The 25,092-nt window shown below is 41.8% G+C and overlaps 1 protein-coding gene across 5 annotated transcripts in view; it reads left to right on the forward strand.

Annotated features, from left to right (window-relative positions):
* Positions 1-24,599, forward strand: part of gbf1 (golgi brefeldin A resistant guanine nucleotide exchange factor 1) — a 90,749-nt gene extending 66,150 nt beyond the window's left edge. For 4 of the 5 annotated variants that reach the window (XM_072391598.1, XM_072391594.1, XM_072391596.1 and 1 more), the window contains 11 exons: positions 1,299-1,524; positions 3,239-3,396; positions 4,176-4,425; positions 12,396-12,616; positions 13,553-13,703; positions 14,002-14,132; positions 14,258-14,359; positions 14,816-14,929; positions 15,072-15,249; positions 21,202-21,390; positions 21,566-24,599. In XM_072391598.1, the coding sequence (XP_072247699.1) occupies positions 1,299-1,524; positions 3,239-3,396; positions 4,176-4,425; positions 12,396-12,616; positions 13,553-13,703; positions 14,002-14,132; positions 14,258-14,359; positions 14,816-14,929; positions 15,072-15,249; positions 21,202-21,390; positions 21,566-21,819 (1,974 nt within the window). In that variant the 3' untranslated portion in view covers positions 21,820-24,599. The remainder of the gene's footprint in view (positions 1-1,298; positions 1,525-3,238; positions 3,397-4,175; positions 4,426-12,395; positions 12,617-13,552; positions 13,704-14,001; positions 14,133-14,257; positions 14,360-14,815; positions 14,930-15,071; positions 15,250-21,201; positions 21,391-21,565) is intronic. The other variant, XM_072391597.1, reaches the window with a different exon arrangement.
* The last annotated feature ends 493 nt before the right edge of the window (positions 24,600-25,092 follow it).

A 25,092-nucleotide genomic window follows, 5' to 3' on the forward strand; every position in this document is an offset into this window, starting at 1 on the left:
GGTCTACAGACATGCATCATGTCGATGTCCTTACCCAGTGACTTTTTACAAGATGGTCCACTTAAGATTGATCTTTTAAATAATACAGACCGTGTGCAGTGGAGCATGCTCCCTATATAGCTCATGGGTGAAACCATGGATTTTATTTGACGTCCTGAGTCCATTTGCCCATTTGATTTGCCCCCAATAAAAGCATCACCTTAAGGTGCGATGCTTGTGCCAGCCTAGGATCATGATGTTCAACGTGCTAATCCGAAAATGTGTTTTGGACACAGCAGTACTGACTGATGGAAGACTGAAACATATGCAGCCCAATGTGCATTTACAGAGTGAAATTGCAAGACTGCTAACATAACCACAAATGATTTGCTTGTGTGGCCAGTGTCATGGAAATGAAAGCACACTCGTCAGTGGAGATGAAACTGAGAAGTGAGAATGCAAACCCAACACTTGTCTTTTTGTGCATATATATAGGGCAGAGCTCCAACCTCTTTAAATTCTTATTTTGCTCTCACTAATCCTCCCCCTAGATGTATAATATCCACTTTAGGAAAAAGAGAAAAATAAAGTAAGTAACAAACCTAAAAATATTTAAGTCATCAGTAGGAAACATTGATAACGTAATCAACAATTAGGAGGATGGCCTTTATTTCATCTCTGTGATCATGTGATTAGAAATTAGTTTTCAATCCCAATATTAATTTTGTGTTTCAATCAAGACACAATCCTCTTGTATGTTTGTATAATCCATTCCACTGATTGTGTCAAAATGGTAATAAAACTTATCAAGTTCGTGATATTTGATATTTAATGAAATAAAATAAAAATAAAAAGTCTCTACATATCAAAACTCTGTCATGGAAAACTGTTTGGCCTCTTTTTAACTTTTAGATTTTAAGTTTAGTGATTATATTTAAGTTGAATTACTCTGTGCAAGAGTATTTTACTGCATCACATGGTTTTCACTTTAGCTATTACGAAACAAGGATCTTCAACAAAAGATATGAAAAATGATGTCTAGCATGTCCATAGCTTTTGCTTTAGCCAGTCCTTCAGACCCCTCAAAAAAAAGCATGATGGCATTAACCTTACAAACGGAGATAAGAAAACAGACTGAAATGTTCCATCCTTCTAATTGGGTCATCGCAAGTGAAGACTGACCTTATGTTGTTGTCTATTTGAAAGTTTCAGCATTTTTTGTTAAATCCACTTTTGAAATTAAACTCTGATATATTAGATTTATTACAAACACAGCGTGACCACTGGCCTGTGTCTTCCTCCTTCTTCTACATCCACAGGTTCTCCTCTCCCTGCGTCTCCTACTGATGATGAAACCGCATGTCTTGTCCCGGGTCAGCAGGGAAGTTGCCTATGGTCTTCATGAGCTTCTGAAGACAAATGCAGCCAACATCCACTGTACAGATGACTGGTACACACTCTTCTCCCTGCTGGAGAGCATTGGAGCAGGGGTTAAGCCCCCTGCCTCCTTCCAGCTACCCTCCACAACTTCTGACAATGACACAGGTTCAGTATTTCTTGCAGAATAATCATTCTATTCTTTTTTCCTATTGTCAAGCTGGGGGACTTCAACAGTCATTTGGGTGAGAACAATGAAACTCGTGGGTAGGCTGTGAGGACATTGAGTTGGATTGGGCCATGTTCTGGATATCCATCTCAGAGGCAGCTGTAAGGTGGTTGTTGCTTGCTATCCTCACTGGGGCTGAGTTCACTGGGACCATTAAACAGCTCTGCAGTGGCAGGACCCCGGGGTAGCTTAGATTAGGCCTACTATGGGGTTGGGCTATGTTGGTTAACACATCTTTGCAATATTGCATGGAGGTTGGGAGAATGCCTCTGGGTTGACATTCCGCAGCCTCCCTGGGAATTGCCATGATTCTGGAGAGAAGAGTCTGGTAAATTGTTGAACCGAACCAGCTCTTCACGATTTCAAAGATACTGGAGGGTGTTTGGGAGTTTGCCCAGTCAGTCTGTGTATTTTGTGAACTTGACCAATGCTTATGACTGTGTCCTCCAAGATGTCCTGTGGAAGATGCTTTGGTTGTATGGGGTATTTGGCCTTTAATTGTAGACCATTTGATAAATAACTAGAGTGAGAGCTTGGTTCACAATGATGGCAATAAGTCGGACTCGTTTCCAGTGCGTGATAAACTCTGCGAGGTCACTGATTCTGTTCGTAACTTTTATGGAGTAGGCTTGAGTGTTTTCAGTTTGGTCGGCTTAAGATTGCATCTTTGCTCAATTAACCCACCAAGACATCCACAAAAAGCTCCAGTAGGCACTGGGACAGTTTGCAACCAAGTCGTATGCAGCAGGTATAAGAAATTGGTTGAAAGGCAGATTTGGGCAACATCGGCAGTTATGCAGGCGCCGTGCCATTCTGTCTGGGTGAAAAGAGAGCTGTGCCAAAAGGCAAAGCCAGCAATTTTACCAGTCAGCCTACTCTCTAACCTTTATCTGGACACCCTGGGGAGGTTATTCAGACATGTCCCACTAGGAAGAGGTCTTGGGATAGACCTAGGACTCGCTGGATAGACTATATCTTTCAGCTGACCTCTGTGTCCGTCTGGATGAGATGGAAGAAGGGGCATGTCGGGGGATCTTTGCTCAGACTTGTCCCTGCATCTTGGTCCCAGATAAGAGGTAGAAGATTGATACAGGAATGTGTTGGACACACGGCCTTCTAATACATGGACTCAAGAAAGGGTTTTCAAGTTAGTAAGTAACACAAAGCAAATGTAGTGAATACCTTGTAGCTGAAACTTGTCAGAACCAGAGGTACCACATTGGGTTTGGTTAATGTGATACAGCAACTATTTAGGGTTTTAGATGCTTCCATTCCACTAAATGTTACCAAGCAAATGGTGATGTATAAAAGAGGCTCATTCTGTTTTTGAAATCTGGAGGATATTGCTTTGTATCCATGTGGTATTCACTTGGCTGCAGTCTGCAGTTTTGCCTATTGATGTCACTACATCTAGGCATTTTAAATTGTTGACCAAAAAGCTTATTTTTTCAGATGTTAGAAAAACACACCTATTTTAGTTTCCATCAGAAGCCTTTCTTCACGATTAACACTAAATTGTACAGTTACAGATGGTTTAAAAAGTGAGCTCAGTATAGTGAAGTTTACAGTAAAGAAAGAATGAGCCAGCCCTGTTAAACAATGACAGATGATGTATGATAATTAAAGTATGCATGTTTGCTTTGTGTTTTCCAGGTGCCCAGTCAGATAGTGAACTGTCATCTCATCATCCCAGTGAAGTGACTTTAGACCGTGGCTACACCTCTGACTCAGAGGTCTACACCGACCACAGCAAGACCAGGATACCACGTTCCACAACTGATGTGGATGTAGCAAGCAGTGGATGGCTTGTGGTTAGTGACAGCCTTAAAAATGATCACATTTGATATTGTGTGCTTCATTAACTTGTGCTAGTTTTGTGTGATTCTGCAGACTGCTACCAACTTGCTCTTTGAATAATCTTGGGAAGGGGAGTGGGGCTAGTCTTTAATTTCCTGCATTTGTACTCAGTTTGGATTGTTACAGTCCAAATCTTTTAGAAATAGTTTTGTGACCTTTTCCAGCCGATGAGCATCATCCCCTCTTTTCTGAAGTCCTCAGAAGTTTTCTTTGATAAATGACTTTATGATTAATCTGTGCCTCCAATGACAGAGGGCCCGCTCACCCCTGCCTGTAGTCCAAATGAGTCCACCCTCAGGCCAAATGCTACTGCTCGAGCTTCACACAGTTCAGTCACTCAGTTATTTCTTACTGAAAACCTTTGTGTAATAGCTAAATATACTGTAACATTTTGGGGGTCCTCATCTAAGTTTTAGAACTTGAAATAATGGAAATGAAAGTCTGGTAATTTAGGTCATGTAGAAAATATATTTTGCAGAAATATAGACTCGAAAGAGCTCAGATGCATGTCTATGCATCTCTATTTATCTGCCGGAATCTACAGAATACTAATACTACTGATATATACGAGTTCAGTTTCATATAAAAACTAACATTTGAAATAAATTCCGATCACCTTTGAAATAGAAATTCCATATGTGGTCAGGGTGAAATAATAAATTCTTTAAGAATATAACATGAATGATATGATGGACTAATATATGTTGTTATTTATTTATTTACTCATTTGTAGGTGGGCAAAGATGACCTGGAGATGAGTAAGAACCACCAAGTAAACTCCAAAGCTCAGCTGAATCACCCACTGGTCAACCAGTACAGTCTGACACTGGGTCAGGATCTGGGCCAGCATGACACCAAGTCTCTTATCAAATGTGTGGAAACACTCTCTTTCATTGTCCGCGATGCCGCCCATGTCACCCCTGACAACTTTGAACTGTGTGTCAGAGCTATTCGAGTGTTCGTGGAGGCCAGCCTCAACGGAGGTGAGACGCTGAAATTCAAGTGATTGTTTACCAAATACTGAGGCAAATAGGATGATGTGACTAACAAGAAGCCATAAAATGTTCTTGTACAGTGTACTGTAACTAGTACTCTGTCAGTTCTGTTTTGCTTGGACTTGTTCTGCCAGGCTTTGATGGTAACCCTGTTGGGATCATAAGAGCTATTTGTCCTATTCGGTAAAGCTTCCTCAGAGGAGCCGGTGACTGGTCAGGCCACTAGTAAGTATAGTATATGTATGCTGAGGTATAAAATCAGCTAGATAAGTTCCTTCATGTAAATTTAGATTCGGATTCGTGTAACTGGACTGAAAACACAAAGAAAGATTAAAATTTTACTGTCTTCTTTTAAGCACTTAGGATTGTCATCATGCCCTGGATGAGAGTCAGCACAGAAATAAAGTTCAGCACAGTACTACTACAAAGGAAAACAGCAAAAAACTGGCATCTAATTTACATAGAACGTTTTTTTTGTTAACCATACTAGCAAAATTTCATGTTCATACATGTTTCAGTGATGTAAAGATAATTAGTATGAATCAGAACCTGATTTTAAAGATGCAATTAAATCAATACATGGACATCTGGACCACATATGTCCCATGATAAGACTGCTTGATGAGCCAGTTGTACATTTAAAAGGCAGTTGACCAAGATTTCACTGCAGATCTTACACTGAATCTTAACTAATGTATTTCTGCACCAATACCAATTAAGTCATGAAAGTAGGTTTGTTCTAATAATACACTGAAGTCTCACACCTGTCTCACCCGTTGGATGACTTGCTCAGATCAAGCAATAAAAGCAGTATGTATGGACACAATTGTTGCTTACAAGGTGCACCATCAAATCTAACGTCTAGAAATCCTAAGGATTTTAAGAGAAGAAAGGAACATGGGACAAAAGTGTAGGGAATTGATTAAATACAGCAGTAGAACAATAGCTCTGGTATTATGGTATTATTCTGGTATAAATGAGATATCCCTGTGCTTGAGATGCAGACATGGCCTCCGCTCTGTCTAAACCTATGACAGAATTTTGGTGTATGGTCACATCTGCTGATGTTTTCTTTCTGATGAGATGCAAATGCAGATGAGAATTTTTAAAAGCCAAAAAACATGTTCTTATGAGGAAACCGCAACTCTTGCATAGTTTGAAGTGGTGATGCAACTTCTATTGTCACACTCAGTGATGGTTAACATTGCGGCCTCAGATGAAGTAAATGCTGACATTTTTCAAGAGTTGGTAACAACTACATCAGTGCTCAGGTAATGAGAATACTTTATAATGAAGACTGTTCGTAAAGGTTAAAGATGTAGAAAACTTTTCAGCTGGTGCAAACCGCCGTCGCTGTCTTTTACTCGATCAGTGCAATCGGCGTGCTGAATGTGTTGTGCCAGTGTAACATGATGTGAGAAAACTGCGTCTTTATGGATGTTGGTGTTATGCCTCAGTTGAGGGCAAACTAAACACATTTTGACAGACTACTTTTATCAAATATCACACAATATAGTTGCTCTCTCACAATTATACTTATATACAAATATCTCTGGACTGTCATGAGATGTTGATTTAGCACTATGTATGAATTTGTCATTTAAACTTCCTTCATTTCTAATTGACTACATTTGCATTCTAAAACCTCATTAGTTAAGGGGGGCTTGATCATACAATATGTATACTACACGCTATTCTTATTCAGTCACTATAATATTGGAGGCATTATGGGTCTCCATCTGGGCTTCTGACATATATCGTACATCTCTGAAACCTTTTGGATCCAGATATTATATGACGAGGGATCAGGTTTTTGTAATGCATTTGCTGGCATCTGTTAATAGGATTTGTAACAAGTATATGGTGTCTCTACCAACAATACTCTGGGAGTACACCAAGTAAAACTACAGTAGGGTCTTTGGGCATCTTGCATTTGAAAACTTATATAAGAACATCAAATAGATCTTTCCAGTTTTTATTTAATTTCGAGTAGGATGACAAAATATGAGTGTGGTTTATTTATCTGAACCTGCTTGATTCCAACTGGCTGATACTTTTTGGTTTCTAAAATATATTGTTATCACTTTCCACTTAAACTCTTTTCAGATATTTGAGCTGGTCACTAAATGTACTTCTTGCATGCCTGTTCCCAGGCCACAGGAGTGTAATGACTGTACCAATTTCTCCCATTTTTCACTATATGTATATGAAAGTATTATTTGAGTCCATAGATGAGAACAAAACTTCTTGCTCTCATAGTAAAATAATTGCATTGTGTCTCTTGGAGAAAGAGCTCCATTTGAGAGGGATGTGACCCATTTCAAATTCTTCATGCACTATTGAACTGTGTCTCTGTAAGTATCCGTAGAAGTCTTTCTGTCTTCAAAAGATTTAAGTTACCCATTGTGGAACAATTGGTGATAATGTAATCTAAGTTTGTGTTGAGACCACCTTCTAAACCCCTTATCCCCATTAGATGGTACAAACTCATCACGGTAGCCCAAATCAGCCAGAGATGATATGTTCTTTGGCATGTTGAAAAATGTCGGTATACTTTTCCATATTTAGAGTTTCTCTTGACAGTGCAATATTTAAGTTATTCAAGAGTAAAATTACAAAAATATGTGAGACACTTGAGTGCACTGTCTGAAGGTTGCAGTCAGGTGTGCAGAAGTATTCATGTTTGCTGGCATATCTAACTCTGCTCTCGTAGCTCATAGTTCTTCTATTGTTTGATGGGGGCTAATTAAGCATTATTTCAAACTGAGTTACAGTCATGGCCGAAATTACCGACACTCCTGGAATTTTTTCATGAAATACACCACTTCTCCCAGAAAAATGAATAGAATGGAATAGAAAAGAAAAGAAAAGAACAGAAAAATACTTTATTCATCTCCCAGTGGGGGAAATTCAAAATTAGTCAAGTAGCTCAATTTTAAATATTTACAATGATTGTATATTAGAATAATGATAAATGAATACATAAATGAATACATTTGAGAAAAAACTTGGCAGCAGTCACTGTTAAAAAGAAGATTACTGCAATTAGAAATATTTTGGTATTCACGTGTTTATTTCCTTTATGTGCATTAGAACAACACAAAAAAAAATGAGAAAAAAGCCTAATTTCACTCAAAACTCAAAAACTGGGCCAGGCAAAATCATCAACTTAATATTTGCTTGCAAACCCTTTGGAAAAAATAACTGAACCCAGTCGCTTCCTACTACCATCAACGAGCTTGTTACCTCTTAACTGGAATTTTTGACCACTCTTCTTTTGCAAACTGCTCAAGGTCTCCGATTTGAAGGGTGCCTTCGCCAAATGAATGGACTTTTCAAGCTTTTGATTTTAATATTGTTTTTTATATGAGGCTCAATTGTCAAATACAAGGATAATATTGTTTTTCACTAACGACAAAACAATTATTTGAATAGATAGGCTAAGCTGTCATGCGTTTCATTGCAATAACTTCATGGGATTTCCTCCATTGGAGTCCATTCATTTGGCGATCGACTGTTTTGGACTGCAAAGATGGCAGAGAGCGGAAACTCGGACAGCAAGAAGTAAGTTGTTTAAAAAGCTTTATTTTAATAGACATCTTGTACACAAAAATGTTACCCACATTTGGGTTTGCGTGTAGAGACCCAGGTCTTTACATTACAGGAAAAGTTTCGTGTTGTGTCGAGCCTCCGAGTGTTTTAAAAGTAGCAAGTTTAACGCGACACTTGAGAGTGCCCTATAATGTCCCATTGAAAAGGCAATTGCATCCCAAAAACATATACGCTTGATCTCACAAATGGCGCTTCCATCGTAATTATGCCTTTAAAAGGAATGTTTGTACATTCTCTGGGTGCTGTTGGAGGTGTGTTTGGGGTCATTGTCCTGCTGGAACACCCATGACCTCTTACGCAGACCCAGCTTTCTGACACTGAGCCCTACATTGCATCCCAAAGTCTTTTGGCAGGCTTCAGATTTCAGAGGCAGCAACACATATTGAACCTCTACCACGTTTCACTGTAGGTACAGTGTTCTTTTTGTTATAGGCCTCATTCTGTTATCTGTTTTCTGTAAACAGATGTGCTTTATCAAAAACCTCTACCTTGGTCTCATCTGGCTTCCTCAAGTTCATTTTGTCCGCTTATGTCCCCATAGTATATCCCTGGTAGGAACCTGTTTGATCAGGATACCACATAATTAACAATTTTGTTTACTTTTTTTTTTTTTATATAGTATAGCTGTTAATATAACTATTCAGTGAGAGTCTATATTGCTGACACCTGACTGGATCCTTACCCTCCTTGTGTAAGACTACTATGGTCTCCTCACTCCTAGATGGAGCCACTTTGCCAAATTGTAGTGCATAATGATACACTTTCAGCGAGACTGGTTAAAAAAAAATTAAGGTCCGAGCTGTGAAACAGCGGAGGCCCTATTGTATCTGAAGGATTTATTCTTATTCTCTGTGCATTGGACGCGATTTACAGTGCTTTCGCGTGAGCCAAAACTCACAAATTTTGGCATGCGTGTCAGGCCTCGTGTACACGACGTCATAGTGAAGTTTCTTCAAAGAGACTCCGTAGCGCCCCCTACTGATTTACTAAATACACGTGTCGTCTGGGTTAGTTTTGCGTAGCTGGACGAAATTCACTGCACGCCTTCGTCATGCCCAGGTGCACAAAACATCCTTGGGACTTCATGGCGCTGGATCCACAGGAAGTCGGCCATTTTGAATTGAACGTGTAAATTAGTGCCGTTTTGCCTTTTTCCAAACATCGCATCTGATCGAACTCCTCCTACAGATTTAATGCTACCAGCTTCAAACCTGGTCAGGTTACTCTTCAGCCATGGGGGATTAAAAGTTTGGAGAATCTTTTCCAAAGTCTGAAGGGTGTGGCCGTGGTGGGGCGGCGAAGATTGTGTTATGGCGTTTGTGGGTTAAAAGCGATATCATCATCACAAGATCATGAAACTTGGCACACAAGTCCACGCTGACGACCTCATACGTATGTAAAGAATATTCTATGTGGCCGGAGGAAAATGACTGTAGCGCCGCCTACAAATTTTCTAAATACCCCTGCCATTGAGCTTGAATTTGTGTAGGCTGGCGAAATTCGGTACAAGCCTTCGTCATGCCCAGGCGCACAAAAATGCTTCTTGACATCATGGCACCGGGGCCACAGGAAGTCAGCCATTTTGAATTGAACGTGCAAATTAGTGCCGTTTTGCCTTTTTCCACACCTCGCATCTGATTGAACTCCTCCTACAGATTTAATATTACCGGCTTCAAACTTAGTGTGCTTACTCTTCAGCCACGGGGGATTAAAAGTTAGGAGAATCTTTTCCAAAATCTGAAGGGTGTGGCCGTGGCAGACCCTCAAACTTTGACGACTCGCTGCTGCTCGCCACAAAACACAAAGTCACTTATAACTTTTCCATACATTGTCCGATCTTCACCAAACTTTGTAGGCTTGCCCGGGACTCTGCCCTGACTGCGAACATATGCACATACTCAAACTCACCTATAGCGCTACCTGCTGGGGGTTGGAAACGGCACTTTGTTTCCAATCCTCACATCTGATCGAACTCCTCCTACAGATTTCATGGTTACAGTTTCAAACTTGGTCTGATTACTCTTCAGCCATGGGAGATTAAAAGTTGTGATCAAATTTTCCAAAGTCTAAAAGGTGTGTCCGTGGCTAGGCGCTTAATATCTTGTGATGGCTTTTTTTTGGTTTAAAAGTCATATCATCATCGCAAGGTCATGAAACTTAGAACACACATCCATGCCGACAACCTCGTACGTATGTAAAGAAAATCATGTGTGGCCGGAGTTAAATTGCTCAGTGACGCCCACTACAAATTTTCAAAAACCCTGCTGATGATGTCTTCATTTACATGGGATTCTCACAGCCTGCTCCACACTTGACGGACAGCTGTGCTGTGCGATGTGCGTCGGCCGGCGTCCAACACCTACCCTGACGTGCGCACGTGCTCGCGCCCGATCAACGCTGCTTGCAGCTTTAATTTTTCTTGTAGTCCTTTATAAGATTAGTTTACATATCCATCTGGGGGGTCCGAGGCTTTGATTATTTTTCAGCTTTGTAATTGTATCCATTATCTCTGTTCTTTGATTGGTTTGTCCAATTCTTTTATCATTTAATCTGTTTGGTTACCTTGGTTAATTTCATATTCTTTAAATATGCTGACAATTCAGAATAATTTGCGCACATAATTTATAATCAGGTTTTATTTCTGTACAGTGTTGGATGAACATAGTTCATTTAATCTTTCCATATCACCACATTCATGATATTTTTGTCTTAGGAATCTCCCTTCAGTCCATTTTGTCTGTATTGTACCTGTGTTTCTACCTCAGTGTTATGCCTGCATTCTTACTCCTCTTCCTGTCTGTGCCTTACATCCCCATCTGCCCCCCAAATATCTTCCCCCTCTTTTATTCATCCCCCTTGTGCTGTTTGTGACCTGCAGTGCGATAGGGATTAACTTTGTGAAATGCCAGTGGTGCGCTTCTTTTCTTTTATGTACAGCCGATAGCCTTTTCTCTATCTCCTGGTGCTTCAGGCCAGTGGATCCATTCTGTACACAGATGAACAAAAGCAATGGGGGATCAAAGCACATGGCTGAGACATGGTGCTGTTATGTATGGGTTACTAATAGAAAGTGCCAAACCTGTTATTACTCTATTGAGCTTTTGTGGTCTGACTTCAAGTCATTTCTATAAAGCAGGTTTCAAGTTTTGGATCTGTCCAATCGCTTCAAGCGTGTAATTAGTTGGTCGTTTACACACATTTATGCTGTGATGGTTTCATAAACCACTTACTAAGTCTTCGTCAGGGCTTCTATCGGTTAAGGTTTTTTTTTCTTATATTTGTTGTTATTATACTGAAGAATTTGCATAACAGCTGTGCTGTCTTACTTGGCGACAGCACAGCAGTTTTCATTAAACATAAAATGTGACTTTTATCTAGAGATCGCCTTGTGTTTTTTCCAGTTTAGTGCTGCTGTTTGGATGCTAGGAGTAATTTAGCTGCTTACTGTCTGCCTACACGGCAACAATCTGAACTTCACGGCTGTTTTCAATGCAGTCAACAACATGATTTACTTATTGTGTGTTGTAGGGTTTCTGATTGACCATTAGGTGGAATACCTCATCCGCTTGTCATCAAGTTCTTCAGAAGCATTTTGATGGCCCATTAACTTGAGTTTGGCGTGTTGAAGGAGGGAAATATCTAAGGTGTTTTAGATGCAATAGAACTTGGTCAGTAAGAGCTTTATATGCGAGAAGAATTGTTTTAAATTCTTTCCTCAATTTTACTGTTAGCTAATCTATCAACGTTAAATAATAAGCAGCTTTTACTCTGATGAGTTAATACACCGTCTATTCTAGACTGATTGAAATGATTCTAATTTTAAAAACAAAGCTTTCTTGAAGTTTGCTTTAAAGTGTCCACATGTGAATCGACTTCTGTTTCCAAAGAGCAACATTGTTCTGTTGTAGCACTGAAGCTGTAACTTCTGTTAGAGCAAAGTTTTGATAATTCAGACCCAAACTTTGAGGACCGCTGGACATTAGACAACAACCAGTAGAAGTGTTTGTTATTTTCACCAAGAATGAAAAAGTGAGAGTCAGGCACTCAGAAAAACTACAGCTAATGTTTTTATTAAGGACTGAAAATGTAAGTAACTAGAAGGGGTGACTCGTTGATGCTAAGAGGTTTGTCCTGCTGCAGCCAGGTTTCTGTAAGACAAATGATCATCGATCAAAAATACTGGAATTATTTACTGTACTATTACAAGTATTTCTGCAGTAAAAGTACTTTCCAAGTATGAAGAAATATCCAGCTGACCTCAGCACAGTTAAAATCAGAGCTACCTCTTAGATTATTGTAGATCTAAAATAAAATAAAATAAATTTCCCAATAATTTGCGTCCCCAGGTTACCGGAACCATGACAAGAAGAAGACCCATAAGTATGACTCTTCCAAGTCCCGACTGAGGAAGAAGGCAGGGGGGAGGGAGAAGGACAGTGGGGGCAGCATGAGACGGGGTGGCAGCCGGGCTTTCAGCCAGCGTCCATCACGTTCCCACAGTGACGAGGAGGAGGAGGAGGGTGTCCCGGCCAGCTATCACACGGTGTCATTACAGGTTAGTCAGGATGTAAGTACAATAATCCTCTTTACCCTCCTACCTTTTGTCGATTTAAGGCCAATTGTCTCTAAAGCATCTTGATTTAACCCCCCACCTTCACTAAAAAACACTAAAATGCTTCTGCACCACTATAAAAGTGAATATGGATTCAAGATGTTTTGGAGAAACCATGACTTTGAGTACCAAAGGGACTTTTAGTGCGGGTGTAACCTAGTGCTGTAACCGTAGATATGATGTGGCATTTTTAAGCTGTCCTTTGGAGCTATCATTTGGAGCAAAGCAGCATTTAGAAGGATTTCAGGGTTAACATTACACCCTTCCTGACAGTGTCTCATCTGTCTGGTGTTTCTGGAATTGTGTTTTTCCTTTGTGGAAATCTAAAGTTGAAGATACCAGTTTAGGATACCAGTGTTTTTTAATCCTCATTTTCCTCATGTTCTGCAAACTAACTTCAAGAATGTCAAACTCAGCCTTACTCACTTCTTGTCTAACCTTATTCTGATATGCAAATTTCCAAAAATGTTGAACAAAGAGTCATTGTTGCAGTTCTGATGCTTGCTTCCAAAGTAGTCTGCTCTGTTTCGTACTCAGTTTTCTTTTCTACAATGACTGACTCATATGATATTTATCATAATGCTGTAAAAATAATCACCCTCCTTAAGATTGATTTATTATAGAGTTCTTTTCAGTTCAGTCAGCAATAAGGAACAGTACACCAGTGCAACTTTACTGTATTATACACAGTCAAGTGTAGACGAGTCAGATTCACAGTTTGTTACAAAGATCGGTTTCATATCCTGCTGCTAGTACTAAATGATTAAAGCTAAGAGCCTAAGAATAATGTTTTTCCATATCATCATATGACACCGAACACTTGATGCTTTTCATAGAAAATCATCAGAAGTTTTTGAGTTATTGTTGACACTGGTGTTTGTGGCCATGCAGCTGTTAGACCTGATGCACACCTTGCACACCCGGGCAGCGAGCATCTACAGCTCCTGGGCAGAAGAGCAGCGCCATCTAGAGGCATCAGGAAAGAAGATTGAGGCTGACTCCCAGACTTTGTGGACCAGCTGCTGGTGCCCTCTGCTACAAGGTAAGTCAGCATTACAATATACTTAATTTATGTTTTTCTTATTAAAAGAAGCAATTACCAATCTGATGTCTAAAATTTCAAATAGTATATTAATGATATTTTTGATTAATTTTACATTTACAAACTGTTACAAATCAGGTATACAAAGAATAGACCATCTCTAAGTCATTAGTTGGTGACCTGCTCCACATGTCCTACTGAGGGGCTTGAATATCTTTGTTGCTTGATCACAGACTCTGTGTGAGTTTGGATCTCCATTGCAGCTCATGCTTGTCATGTTGTTGGTTGCCCTCTCCAGGCATTGCTTGGCTGTGCTGTGATGCCCGGCGACAGGTCCGCATGCAGGCCCTCACCTACCTCCAGAGAGCGCTGCTTGTCCATGACCTGCAGACACTTGATGCAACTGAGTGGGAGTCCTGCTTCAACAAGGTTCGAATCACAAAGAGCAGCTGCTAATAACAGAGACAGTTATTACTCTTCTGAAATTCCTTTTCCTACACAGTCAGTTATGACCCCCTAGATTTCAGAAGTGAGTTGATGGAGTGTGTTTGCAGGTCCTTTTCCCCCTGCTGACTAAGCTGCTGGACAACATCAGCCCTGCAGATGTGGGTGGTATGGAAGAGACCAGAATGAGAGCCTGCACACTGCTGTCAAAGGTTTAGAGCAACACACCCTGCAGCACTCACTGCCAACAACCAGCACATACATAGTTTCTGTTATCAGTTTCAGAAGTTATCTGTGATTTAAAGATTTTGGATTTGTGTGTATACTCTCTTTCTTGCAGCTCTCTGCTGAGAAACGTTTGCATTGCATGGAACATATTTTTAGTCCCTGAGTCAAGGGCATTTCAGTAGTCTTAGCTTTACAATTGAGCAACACTAACATAATTCCTCAAAAGCCCCTGAAAAGTCTCTGATCATCTTATATTATAGTGCAGAACTAAGAGAATACCTGTGGGTCAGTAATGCAAAAAGTAATTGTACATTTATTAAAGAAGTAGCATTTGTCATTTGACATACAACACGTTACAGCTGTCATTGGTGTCTTTTTGCATTGCATTTGAAGGGGATTCAGTTAAGGTGGAGCAGAGCTAATTGTTTGTGTTTTCCCAGGTCTTCCTCCAGCACCTCTCTCCTCTGCTTTCCCTGCCCACCTTTGCTGCCCTCTGGCTCACCATCCTAGATTTCATGGACAAGTACATGCATGCAGGATCCAGTGATTTACTGGTGAGGATGGTGGTAACACTAACACACAGTATTTATGTGAATACAGCTAACAAGTAAAGAAGGGGATTTGATTTGAAAATCAAGCCTGGAGCTAGACGAGTCTCTGACTTTGGTGTTGTGCTGCAATTGTGTCTGTGTGTAGCTGGAGGCAATCCCAGAGTCTCTAAAGAACATGCTGTTGGTGATGGACACGGCAGGGATTTTCCACAGTGCTGACTCCCGGACAGGATACTCAGACCTGTGGGAAATAACCTGGGAACGGATTGTTTGCTTCCTGCCTCACCTGAGAGAGGAGCTCTTCAAACAGACAGTCATACCAGGTACTCAGCACTGTTCTTGTGATGCAGCGCAAAGCTCGTCAAAAAAGGACTGAAATACAGTGGATTTAAAAAATATACACACCCCTGTTAAAATGTTAGATTGTTGGAATATTAAAGAACAAGACCACAAAATGATATCATTGCAAAACTATTTCCACCTTTTAATGGGACCAATAATGTGTACAAGTCAGGAAAAAAAGTATAAGTATTTCATAAGTGTGCATACCTTGAAATACTGTCTTAAAATGCTATTTGGTTACACAAATGCACAACTGCATTTAAAGTGACACTGATGAACCCCAGATTTTCCTGAGGATTTTCCTCGCATTGACTCAGTTCCATCCTTCAGCACATGTCATAGTCAGCACAGAGCTCACAAAGCATCAAAGGGATCTTACTGTAGAAAAGGAGAATGGTACAAAACAATATGTGGCATAAGAGTAACACAGTGAAGACCATAAGTCCAGACTTTGGGCTTGTTTCCTCAGGATGGGAGCCTTTTGTCACAAAAAAAACTTTTGGCTCAGCAAAATTTTGCAAAGAAAATATATTAAGACTCCGAAAAGCATGTGGGAAAATTTGTATATGAAACCTAGATTTAAATTTTTGGCCACAATTCCAAAAGGTACGTTTTGCACAAAAACAACAATGCGTATCACTAAAAGAAAGCCACAGTACAACATGGTGGAGGAAGTGTCTTGCTGGGGGTTGCTTTTCTTCTCCTGGAACTTTAGTCAAGGTGGAGGGAATTCTGAACCATTCCAAATCCCAGTGAATTAGCCCTAATCCCATGTCATGAAAGTCCTGGAGAGACTGTTATTGGCACACCTAAATAAGTTCTGTAATATGTCTTCACAACTGACTACCTGACAAACAGACCACAGTTTGTGAAGGGTTGTGTGTCTGAGAAGGTGGTCAGCATCACAGGAGCAGCTCAGGGGACTGTGTTCTCAAAGTTTCCCTTCAGTCTGTACACCTCATCTTATATAGATAAGGTTATATATGTTGATCTCCGGCATGAGCAGGACGCTGATCCAGTAGCTCCGTACGTGGAGTGTCGTTTTAGTGTTTATTTTTTCTTTACTTTCTTTTCTTTGAACTACATTCGCTGTGCTGTACTTTATATATCCTATGGATACGATGTCTTCTTATCGGCAATACAGCGGCGGACAACTTGTTTATTCAAGGGAGAAGCTGCTTGCACTCCAAACAATGGGACGAGCCGGCATTGTTCACCCCGTACCTGAGGAGCTGAGGAGGAGGCGATGAGGCCGCAGAGCCGGGGCCAAGGTGAAGGCTAGACTTGCGGCTAAGCGGTGGCCCTTGGTTCCCTCGTTTACCGTGGGAAATGTCAACTGTCTGACCAACAAGACGGTCGAGCTGGCTGTCCTTGTGAAGACCGACAGGACATTCAGGGAGAGCAGCTTACTGTGTCTCTCTGAAAGTTGGCTCACCCAGAACACACCGGATGCTAATGTGAATGTACCTGGATTCACGACGGTGAGAGCGGACAGGGACTGCAGACGAAGCAGAAAACGCAAAGGTGGGGGACTGTTTATTAACAACAGATGGTGCAGCCCGGGACATGTTACGGTGAAGGAGACTGAGTGCAACAGAGACATTGAGTTGCTGGCGGTAGGACTCAGACCGTATTACATGCCCAGAGAGTTTTCCCACGCCATTGTTGTTTGTGTTTACGTTCCTCCGCGTGCTCTCGCCGAGACCGCGTGTGACGTCATCCATGCTACTGTTTCGAGGCTTTAAACACAACACCCAGACGCATTCATCGCCATCTCTGGGGATTTTAACCACACTACCAGACTTTCACCAGTTTGTAAGCTGCCACACCAGGAAGAACAGGACTTTAGACCTCCTGTATGCCAACGTGAAGGAAGCTTACACGGCCACCCCTCTGCCCCCACTGGGAAAGTCTGATCATAACCTGGTCCTGCTCACACCACACTACAAGCCAAAGATCCAGAGACAGTCCACAATCACATGCTCCTTCAGGAAATGGTCTCCTGAGGCAGTGGAGGCTTTGAAGGACTGCTTTGAATCTGCTGACTGGAACGTCCTGCAGGACACACATGATGAGGACATCGACGGGGTCAGCCACTGCACTACTGACTACTTGAACTTCTGTATGGACATTGTGATTCCCATTAAAACTGTACGCCGCTTCCCTAACAACAAGCCTTGAGTCACCAGTGATGTCAAGGACATCCTTAACAGGAAGAAAAGGGCATTCAAGGATGGTGACAGAGAGGAGCTGAAGCGCGTACAGAAGGAACTCAGGGTCCGGCAGAGAGAGGCAAAGGAGGAATACAGAAGGAAGGTGGAACAGAAGCTGCAGCGGAACAACATTTGGCATTAAAACCATCACAGGCAGCAAGAAGAAGGGCAGCAACACAGAAGAGGGGGATGCAGGGAAAGCAAACCAGCTAAACCTGTTTTTCAACAGGTTTGATACTCCAGCTCCCACAGCCAGTGACTGCCCACTTCACACCCCCATCACGTCCATCATCACCTCAGATGGCAGAGCACCCCCACCCGCCACACCCACGAACAGTTCAACCCCCCCAGTTCACTATCACCAAGGAGCAGAGAGCTGAGGAGGCTGCGCCCAGGGAAAGCAGCAGGCCCAGACAAAGTGTGTCCAAGGATGCTCAAGGCCTGTTCTGCTGAACTGGGGGAGCCGCTTCAGCATGTGTTCAACCTGAGCCTGCAGCTGGGGAGGGTCCCGTGCTCTGGAAGACTTCATGTCTCATTCCTGTTCCGAAGATAAAACACCCCAGGGAGCCGGGTGACTTCAGACCAGTGGCACTAACATCACACATCATGAAGACCTTCGAACGGCTGCTGCTCCATCTCCTCAGACCCCAGGTCCTCCACGCACAGGATCCACTGCAGTTCGGATACCAGGAGAAGGGGGGCGTGGGGGATGCCATCCTCTATCTGCTACACAGGGCTTACTCTCATCTGGACAAGGAGAGCGGTGCTGTGAGAATCATGTTCTTTGATTTCTCATCCTGCCCCTCCTGCTGAGAGACAAGCTGACAGAGATGAGGGTGGACTCACACCTGCTGGGATGGATTACAGACCACCTCACAGAGAGACCACAGTACGTCGGACACATGCAGAAATAGTCAGATGACACTGCGATAGTTGGCCGTGTCAAGGATGGATGGGATGGGACGGGGAGTACAGGAGTCTGGTTGAGGACTTTGTGGGGTGGTGCAGGTCCAACCGCCAACAGCTGAACACCTCCAAGACCAAGGAGATGGTGGTGGACTTCAGAAGGAAGAAACCACAGCTCCAACCTGTGTCCATCAAGGGGGTCGGTGTGGAGGTGGTCAGGACATACAAACATCTGGGGCTGCAGCTGGATGACAGATTGGACTGGACAGCAAACAGAGGCTCTGTTCACAGGAAAGGACAGAACCGTCTGTACTTCCTGAGAAGGCTGGGGTCCTTCAACATCTGCAAAAAACTGCTGCAGATGTTTCACCAGTCGGTGGTGGCCGGCATCCTTTCCAATGCTGTGGTTTGCTGGGGAGGCAGCAGCAAGAAGAGGGACTCTGCCCGACTGGACTGACGGGTGAGCAGAGCTGGCTCTGTGGTGGGCACAGAGCTGGACTCTGGGGACAGCTGCAGAGAGAAGGGCCCTGAACAAACTGCTGTCCATACTGGACAAAGCCCACCACCCTCTGCACTACACCTCCATCAGGGAGAGGAGTGTGTTCAGTGGCAGACTGTCTCAGTCCTGCTCCACCAACAGACTCAAGAACTCTTCTGTCCCTCTGGCCATCAGGCTGTACAACAGCTCTTAGTGATGGTACTTCTGCTACTTTTACGGTGACTTTATATTTTTAAATAATTTATAGTTGTACAAAACATTTTATTTCTACACTTACTTCTTAGTTTTTTAATAGTTCTTGTATAGACCCTAATATATGTTGAATGTATGTTATGTTACTTTTTGCTATTGGATGCTTGAATTTCCTTTGGGATCAATAAAGTGTCTGTCTGTCTATATATATATATATATTTAGAAATTTATTTCACAAAATCCAAGACCAAGAACAGACATTTAATGTGGAAAGGCAAGTTCTTTAACTACACAGTAGCACACAGAACAACAGGCTGAATAGGTGTCCGGTATGTTAGCGTAACACATTAATGGACATTCAGCTACACAATAGCACTTCGCTCCATGGGGATGTCAGACGTGAGGGGAACTCGTCCATGTTGATGATATGATCCGGTGACACGTTGTGTTCAGTTACCTGCTTTTCAATCAGCTCACGGAAACTGTCCACCTCGGCTTGGAGGTCTGCTGGCGCTTTCTGACACACTGTGGTCCAGGCTCTGATAGAGAGGCGGTTGTGTTGCATGAAGCAGTAACACCAAGAAGCCCACCTGCAAAGTCATTTATATTCTTCTCCTTGGCAAGAACCAGGGATGGAGACGTAACTGCACCGTTGACGAGCCTCTCCCGGCAGGACCTTGTTCAAGCACCCACCTGTGGACTGGTTCCTCCAGCTCTGGCCATCTTGCTTTCAGCCTGCGATTAGCTTTCTTTGTTTTCTTCATTGCAGTAGGGTTAAGCTCTGTTTTATGCCAGTCCCTCACTCACTGGTTGTTTCTCACTCACTCCAAACTTTCTTTCTGTTGCTTGATTGCTGCATATTTTACCACCTGCAGTTTATAATCTGCAGAATAGGATTTTCTTTCTCAGTTGTCTTTAAGTTAATGTTTCAGTGGTACAGGAGCAGCATAAAGTTGCCACAAGCCTAGCGTGTCCTCGTGCTGCTGTAGATAGCAATGTTTACTCCTTGGTTCATGTCAGTCAGTATGAATTAACATTTAAAAACATGTTAAATTACATATATTTCGATATATAAGTCGCACCTGACTATAAGTGGCAGGACCAGCCAAACTATGAAAAAAGTGCGACTTATAGTCAGGAAAATACGGTACCTGGCAGTTTACCTGGACAACAGACTGGACTGGAAAGGCAACACTGAGGCTGTCTACAAGAAGGGACATAACAGACTGAAGGACCTTAGCTTTCTCAAGAAGTACAATGTCTGCACCAAGATGTTACAGTGTGTCAAAGAAACTTAACAAACTGATAAAGAACGCTGGCTCTATGCTGGGAACTGCTCTGGAGCTGATTGTAAAAAGAAGAATGCTGAACAAATTGGTGAACATAATGAACAACACTGAGTATCCTCTTCATAACATCAAGTGTGATCACTTCTTCAGCTGTGATGCAAAAAAGAAAGATCCTTCCAGCCAACACCAATAAATGTTAACAATGAAAGCTTATAATGATAGCATTAAAAAAAAAGTACTGCAACAAAATCATTTCTCTTTTGAATAAATCAAGTATTTTTTTTATTTAATTTCATTCATTTTAGCCCAAACCTTCAGGTGTCTGCTAGAAAGCTGAAGATGAATTTCGCCCTCAGCAGGACCGTGACCTCAAACATACATTAAAATCAACAAAACTATAGTTTTGGCAGAAAAGAAAAATGAAAGCATTGCAGTAGCCCAGCCAGAGCCCAAATCCAAATGAAAATATGAGGGGTGACCTGAAGAGGGCTGTGCACAAGAGATGCCCTCGCAGTCTGACAGACGAGGAGCACTTTGGGCAAATACTGCCAAATAAAAATGTGATATGATATGCTGATACAATTCCAGCCAAAAATACTGAATAACGTAGTTGAATCAAAAGGTGCTTCGACAAAGTATTTGTTTCACACTTCTAACTTATTCTGTTAAAAAAAAGGTGGGAAAAGTTTTCTGAAGAATGTCTTTGGGTCTCATTTTTTACTTCACTACAACTACTGCTGTTGTGTCAACAGGTGTGTGTTCAGTTTTTGAATCTCCTGTAATGGCACCGGACACTTAGCGTTAGTTTTTATAATGAATCATCCTTGTGTTTAGATCCGGTGCCCAATCCCCCCACAGACCCAGTGCAGCCAACACCCACAGCAGTCCGGCCTCCATCTCCCCAGATGTCTCCACCTCTTGCTCAGCCACCCTCTCCGGTGCCAGTCCCATTAACTCCTTCAGAGACTCCGATTTCTAGCAGACCAGAATCGCCACACGAGCCTCAAGCAGCCAATACGAACGGTAAATAAAGGTTCCTTTGTCCTACCACCATCGCATCAGTGGCTTCTCTGCATATGTGACTGTGTACTTGATGTTTTGAGACTCATGCTGCACTTGAGCAACAAAATGCTATGTAATGAGGTCATTGTTTGACTAATTAAAGCATTTAGTCTACAAATGTTTTTTTGTTTTGAAGGACCCGACCAGATGTCTCCAGTCCCACCCTGCATTTCTCCCATGCCAACACCATTAGCCACATCTCCTGTCCAGGCTCCCTCACCCTTGAGCCAGTCCCCACTGATCCTGCAGCCCCTCGCCTCTCCCCTGCAGGTGGGAGTCCCACCCATGTCCCTCCCAATCATTCTGAACCCTGCCCTTATTGAGGCTACATCCCCTGTGCCGCTCCTCCCTGGGCCCAAACCTGCGGGTCCCTCTGACGAGGTCAAGTAAGAGAACTTCATCTGCCCTCTGGCCACACTGCTCTCGTGACAACATATCCACAATATCTGCCTGTCACCAGGTCTCAAACGTGAAATTATAGCTTTTGAATCAGATGAATGTAGCTGGATTGATTTTAAAGGAATAGTCTCTCAAAACATGTGACGCTGTTATTAAACACCGGTGGTTTTCTTTGTACCATTATTATGTTGATCCCTGTTGATAAATGGAGACATCATGCCTGTTTAAGTTTGACTGACGTTAAGCAGTTTTGAAAGGTCAACTTTACAGAATTTAGAGCCTGTCCTCGTATGGAGGAAAATGTTGGCGTTTGATCCAACCGGTCTTAAATCAGATGTTTAGAGTAGTGCTTCAGTTAGTTTTAAACTTACAACTTCTTGTATATTTATTTTAGATGGATACAATAAATCAACAGATTGAGCATATCGCCACAAGTTTGTTTTAGGAATATGACTTTAAAATATGTCTGGTGGCATTCTGTATTTTTCTGTTTTTTCAAAATCAAAAAAAAGGAAAAAAAAAGAAAGAAGACCAAACTAGTTAATCACAAATTCTACATTTCCTGAAAAAGTCCTGAAAGTGTTTTTTTTCTCAAACAATGTTTGTTGGAGTATTTTCAGCAGGATTAATCATCATTTACTGTTTGAGTGAACAATCGGTCCACCAATGTAACAACGTGTGTGTGTGTGTGTGTGAGACCAAGTCCAAACAAGCGTCAGCGTGTGTGTGTGTGCTAACGAAGGAACATGTGCAGAAGTGAGGCTCCCGCATGTGACAGGAGTAGTTTTTGGCCCCATGGTGCTGAATGGTACAGAGAAATAAGGTGGATAAGCATGTAATAAATGCTCGATATTAGTATACATAAGGGAGTTATTAAGCATAGTAAGAGAAAAGTAAAAATACCACCAGAAGTATGATTCAACAGTAACACCTGAGTGAATAGTTTCCATGTGTGAAGATGGAATCAACAACTAGTTTATGCTTTCAAGATTTGCCTGATTAAAGATGATTTGTATCATAAACTTGGAACTTGTGTTTAAATGTAGATTCGGCTCCGTCACTCCATGACTTCTGAAGCCTGCAGGGTACGCTCTACCCGCAGCATTCGGAGGGAGATTTTAACTTCACAAGACTAGACTGACCTCATAGCTTTCCTCATATGCCTGGGCTTGATGATAATCTGGAGATTTAACAGGGACAGCAGTGATGAGTGATATTTTAGGTACTGCATTTCGTTGATTTAATGGCAATTCCAGAATGTGTGAGAGATTTCGTCTCAGCGTCTGCTTCAGAACTGTACAGAAAATAACTTTTCATGCTAAGCTGTAAATTTTTGTTTCAGTGGCCATATTTTGTCGGGTTGTCTGTACCAGAGGTTTTTTTGTACAGTTTTTCAGTTCTATATTAACCCCAATGAGAGTCCAGCAACAAATGCATATCTTTCTCGTTACTCTGCACATAAAACCTCCCTGAGATGGAGCAGAGGTCACGTGTGACATTCCACAGTGTAGATCCTACAGATCCAAGACATAAAGAGCTGAGTATTGATAGAATTTGATCACATTTGTGTATTTGGCGGCGGATGTGGTTTATTCCCAGAGCCTGAGGAGGAGCTCTCACTCATCAATTAACACAACAGCACTGATTTAACTTTTTATTGTAAGCTGTAATCAGAACCATACTTCATGTTGATAATTACCATGTGACAGAAATTTAAGGAAAGTGTCTTAGTTTAAAATGATGTTTTGACTCGATTTGATCTAAAATCTTTTGAATCGTGTGACTGGCATGAAAGGAAATGATTAATTAAATGTTTTCTTCATTCATGTTTACTTGCTGTCTTTAATAACGAGTGTGTTTAAGCTCAGTCCATTTATGCCTCTGTGAAGGCTGTCATTTAGACTGCGTCACACTGCTGCACCGGCTCTGTGAAAGCCACACTAATTTATGACACAAGACTGGTCTTTTGGGATCCTGTTGGACAGAGTTACAGCATGAGATCCAGCTGCAGTCTGTAGCCCTGTGTGACACCTGGGAAGGACTCGCACTAAAGCATGACAGTCCTTCTACTTTCTCATCCGACTGGCATCTTCCAAAAAGAATTTGATTTGATTTAGAGCTGAGTACAAACATAAAACACAGAATCAAGTGGAATTGAACCCCCATTAGATGGACAGATGGTTTTGAAGTGATGAAGTGGATTCATTGATATTTGCAGTTTCACCGGAAGTACTCAGTTGTGGTTCCATTTCACTATCAGCTGTTCAGCTGCTGCGGTTAGCCTCATTAAATGTGTCTTGACATTCTTGCATGCTGATCGTGCCTTGAGTACAAAAACATGTAATCTGTTTAATGCCAAAACTGTTTTTGAAATGCGTAACTATGGAGTGGAAGCTTGTGCTCTGTGCAGAGTGGCCTCTCGGTGATATTTAATGTTATTTATTGAACTGGGAACGGGGAGCTGTTTCTGCTGCAGTACAGTCATCATAGACACAGTGTATGTATGCGTCAGTCAGGTAACACTACAGCCTTATAGAGCCACCAACATGTAAGCTGTGTGTTTATTTGTTGTATGGGACTCTTAGATTATCAGGAGCTCAGCTGTGCTTGAACGGTTAAATACATAAATAAAATATGTGAACGTGTGTGTGTGTGTATATATATATATATATATATATGTACACACACGTATGTATCTATATAAAAATATATATAAAATAAAGTAATGTACTTTTTACTATGTAATAAATAAAATGTAAAGGAATTCATCATCCAAGTGTTTTTTTTTTCTTTGAATTAGGCTGGAGTCATGGGGGATATGTTACTATTAATAATGACATATTATTAGATCGTACCGCAGCCGCACATTTAAAGGGGAACGTGTGCTATAGCTCTGTTAGCTCATAGCTGCTGTTATGTGGCTACTTGCAGCTATAGGAGAGCTAACGGAGGGATTTCTACACAGGCACTCTACTGGGACCACTTCATCCACACGCCCCCCTGCAGCACAGTTTATTCACTCCGGTAAGAACGTCCCAAACAAAAAAGTTAGCGGACTGTCACAGAGCAAAAAAATTGTGCTCCAGGGGGGCGTGTGGATGAAGTGGTCCCAGTAGAGTGCCTGTGTAGAAATCCCTCCGTTAGCTCTCCTTTAGCTGCAAGTAGCCACATAACAGCAGCTATGAGATAACAGAGCTATAGCACACGTTCATTCATTCATTCTTCTTAAAGTATTGGTGAAATAAAGACAGATAATGCCTTATT

The sequence above is a fragment of the Leuresthes tenuis genome, unplaced genomic scaffold, assembly GCF_036924035.1.
Source record: "Leuresthes tenuis unplaced genomic scaffold, fLeuTen1.0.hap1 SCAF_8, whole genome shotgun sequence".
NCBI lineage: Eukaryota > Metazoa > Chordata > Actinopteri > Atheriniformes > Atherinopsidae > Leuresthes > Leuresthes tenuis.